Source organism: Histoplasma capsulatum, genomic scaffold (genome assembly GCF_000149585.1).
Source record: "Histoplasma capsulatum NAm1 scaffold_1 genomic scaffold, whole genome shotgun sequence".
NCBI lineage: Eukaryota > Fungi > Ascomycota > Eurotiomycetes > Onygenales > Ajellomycetaceae > Histoplasma > Histoplasma mississippiense.
In genome coordinates, this window is record NW_001813982.1 from 6,794,923 (window position 1) to 6,797,759 (window position 2,837).

Sequence of the window (2,837 nt, forward strand, 5' to 3'; positions counted from 1 at the left end):
CAGGTTGCGTGAACAGGGTTCTTCTTCTTAAAGCCCGCGGAAATCAAAAAAAATGATGTGGGACCGTTCTCACCTTGGAAGTTCTTTCAAGAAATTCCTGATAGATATCTCATACTCGAGTTTGTCGGACCATTCATCTGTCGGTACTTGCCGCTCGAAAGGTTTACTTTTGTCGGACAAAGCGGGACGATTTCTTTCCCCGAAGCCCAGATTTCCGATTCCACTCGTCTCGAGTTGTCGAAATTAATACTTACGTGGCAGACAATGTGAGGATTGTCGTCAGCGACGAGATTCGAGGCTCAGGATCCCGGAAAATTTTGAGCCAAAAAAATAAAAAATCAAAATAAGGTGGAGGGGAAGCGAGTGGGTTTTCAGAAACTCTGCTCAAGATCTGCCCGCCAGTAAGTAAGAAATGGACGTCTTCGGGCTCGATGGAGCAACCCGCTCATATTCCTCTAACACTCCTCGTTATGGTTGAACTCTGAATATGGTGAAAGGTCGCTCTAAGCTTCGACTAGAGCGATTTTTTGGCTGCGCCAGATGGCAGAAGATATCCTTTCGTTGATTTGATTCCAGAAGGACACGTTGGCCCCATCAGAAATTGGAAAGATAGTGATTTCGGTCCCCCGTCTCCAGCTAATCCGACAGCCCATAGTTGAACTTAGCCATAACAACACAGACGTAGCCGCTGATGGTGTATGATATATGGTGCTTTTGGGAGAAGTACCAGGCCTGCCCTCCCGGACCCGTTCTGGCTCGAACCAGATACACTCAGCGGAGGGACACATACTAGCATGCATAATATACACACCCACTCAGCAGCTACCTATCTCGTCCATGCTGCGCTCCTCTTTTCTTTTCTTTTCTTTTTTTTTTTTTTTAACGTAAAAGTCCTCACTCAACGCCTTTTTAGCCCATTAAGTGAATGACGCTATCTAGTTACACAGCTCTTTGCATACGGTGACCTGTTTAACCCTCATTTCGCCTGTGAACGGGGGACAGATTTCTTTATGAAACTATCCAACGTTGCGAAGTTTTATTATTGTATTGTTCCGGACCAAGGCTTGTGGTTGTTTCCGGACTCGGGGGTGTAAAAAAAAAAAAAAAAAAAAAAAAAAGCCGCAGTTTATCTTTGCGTAGCGTTCCATCGTATTTGTGGTTGATGGCCCACATTGGGGGGCTGTATCATTTGTGTGCTCTTGGGGGCAGGGCAATCTTTGAATACGAAGGCGCCAATGATGGAATTACAGCAATAATAGACTCACTCGCCTCTGGAAATTCCATTCACCTAGTTCAAACGTGCTAGAATGGTGATGCTGGAACAGCCATGCACTTCTATTAATAAACTGCCTCTTTGAACTCGTTAAAATATAAGGATGTCCGCGTAAAAATATATAGATCTAGTTATAGCCCCTCATACGAAAGGCAAAAATAAAACCTCGACCCGGACATTCCATATATAAAAGCCGGTTTTTTGTCACGATATGTATGTAAGAAGGGAAGATATTCATTTTTTCTTTCTTTTTTTTTTGGGAAACTAAGATAACTTATTATTTCTATCCTCTATGATACAAAAAGTTGGAAGCTTATTTGAAGACGCCCGTGAGAAGAACATAGCCAACAGGAAAGTGAAGAAGAAAGGAAAGGAATGCCAATAAAAGTGTGGACCTGGAAAAAAACAGGAAAAATAAAAGAATCTGCGAATGAGAGGTCATAATATGCACTGGCCAAGTGAGGTTGGCATTTTGCCTAAGGGTCTCCAGAGACTAGGATGACATATCCTGAAATTATAATGATCTCCTCACAAAGATAGTGAAAGATTTATGAATAGAATATGGAATTTGGAAAGAAAAGGAAATAACAATCAAGGTAAAAAAAGGAAAGAAAAGGAAAGAAAAGAGGAGAAAAATTAGAACGAAAACGCAAATATCCAATTGCATGAATAGGAGGAGTGAAACTTCAGAAGAGAGAGTTGCTGGAGCAGCCAGGCCAAGGCGTGTAATAACCTGGGGGACTGGAATGGCATTTAGAGTGATATATATCGACAGTGCCATATCCAAATGCTCTCTCATTATTTCATTGTTGAAATTTGGTGTTTGCTTGGTGCCACACCACGAAATGGAAGGTGCGCAATTGAGCAAGAGAAGGGTCAGAAAATACATAACAATGAAAGTTGAAACCATCAAGGCAGTTAACCAAAAAAATCTCTTATTTCTCTCTCGGTGCTTCTCATTAGCCTATCTTACAGGTGCCAAAATTTGGGGCGAGCACTGGCAAAGAGACGAGATTCAAAAATGCATTGAAGGGATAAGTTAAAAATAATATGGGAGAAAGAGAAGAAATGGGTATCAGTTCATTTAAACGTGTGTTTCAGGTTTCTCCAAGATGTAGGTAATGGGGTTGTCGCCCGAGCAGTGGACAGGCCATTGGATCCAGATTGGGCGTTCCCCCTAATAGCCAGCATTGAAAGTCGGTCCTTTTCTTCCCTGATTGCGGTCCTACGGGCGGCACGAAGCTCCTCGACGCGGGCTTGGGTCAGCCTGAATCGCCGTGTGAAACACTCGTCTACCAGAGCACTCGCATCTATAAGTTTTTTTGGTGCAGATTGCACCACCTGGAAAATCTCCATCGGGTCGCTGAGACTGAGTATTTCCTTTTCGCTGCTCTTGAAAATTGCCAAAGCGACTCTGAAAAAGGTTCTAGACCCCTTCATAGAAGAAAACATCCCATACGCGCAGCGTCGGTTTTCTCATTTTCTCAATGTGTACTGCCGATGTACAGAGACATTAACCAGATACCTTGCGTGTTCAGGTACAGTAATGTCGGGCAGTCGTGTT

The 2,837-nt window shown here is 43.2% G+C and overlaps 1 protein-coding gene across 1 annotated transcript; it reads right to left on the minus strand.

Annotated features, from left to right (window-relative positions):
- Window positions 1-2,353: 2,353 nt before the first annotated feature.
- On the minus strand, window positions 2,354-2,713 carry HCAG_01927 (predicted protein; the record flags this gene model as incomplete). The annotated part of the gene is made up of 1 exon (XM_001544830.1): window positions 2,354-2,713. One exon carries the CDS (start codon window positions 2,711-2,713, stop codon window positions 2,354-2,356), a length of 360 nt encoding a protein of 119 aa, XP_001544880.1.
- Between the last annotated feature and the right edge of the window lie 124 nt (window positions 2,714-2,837).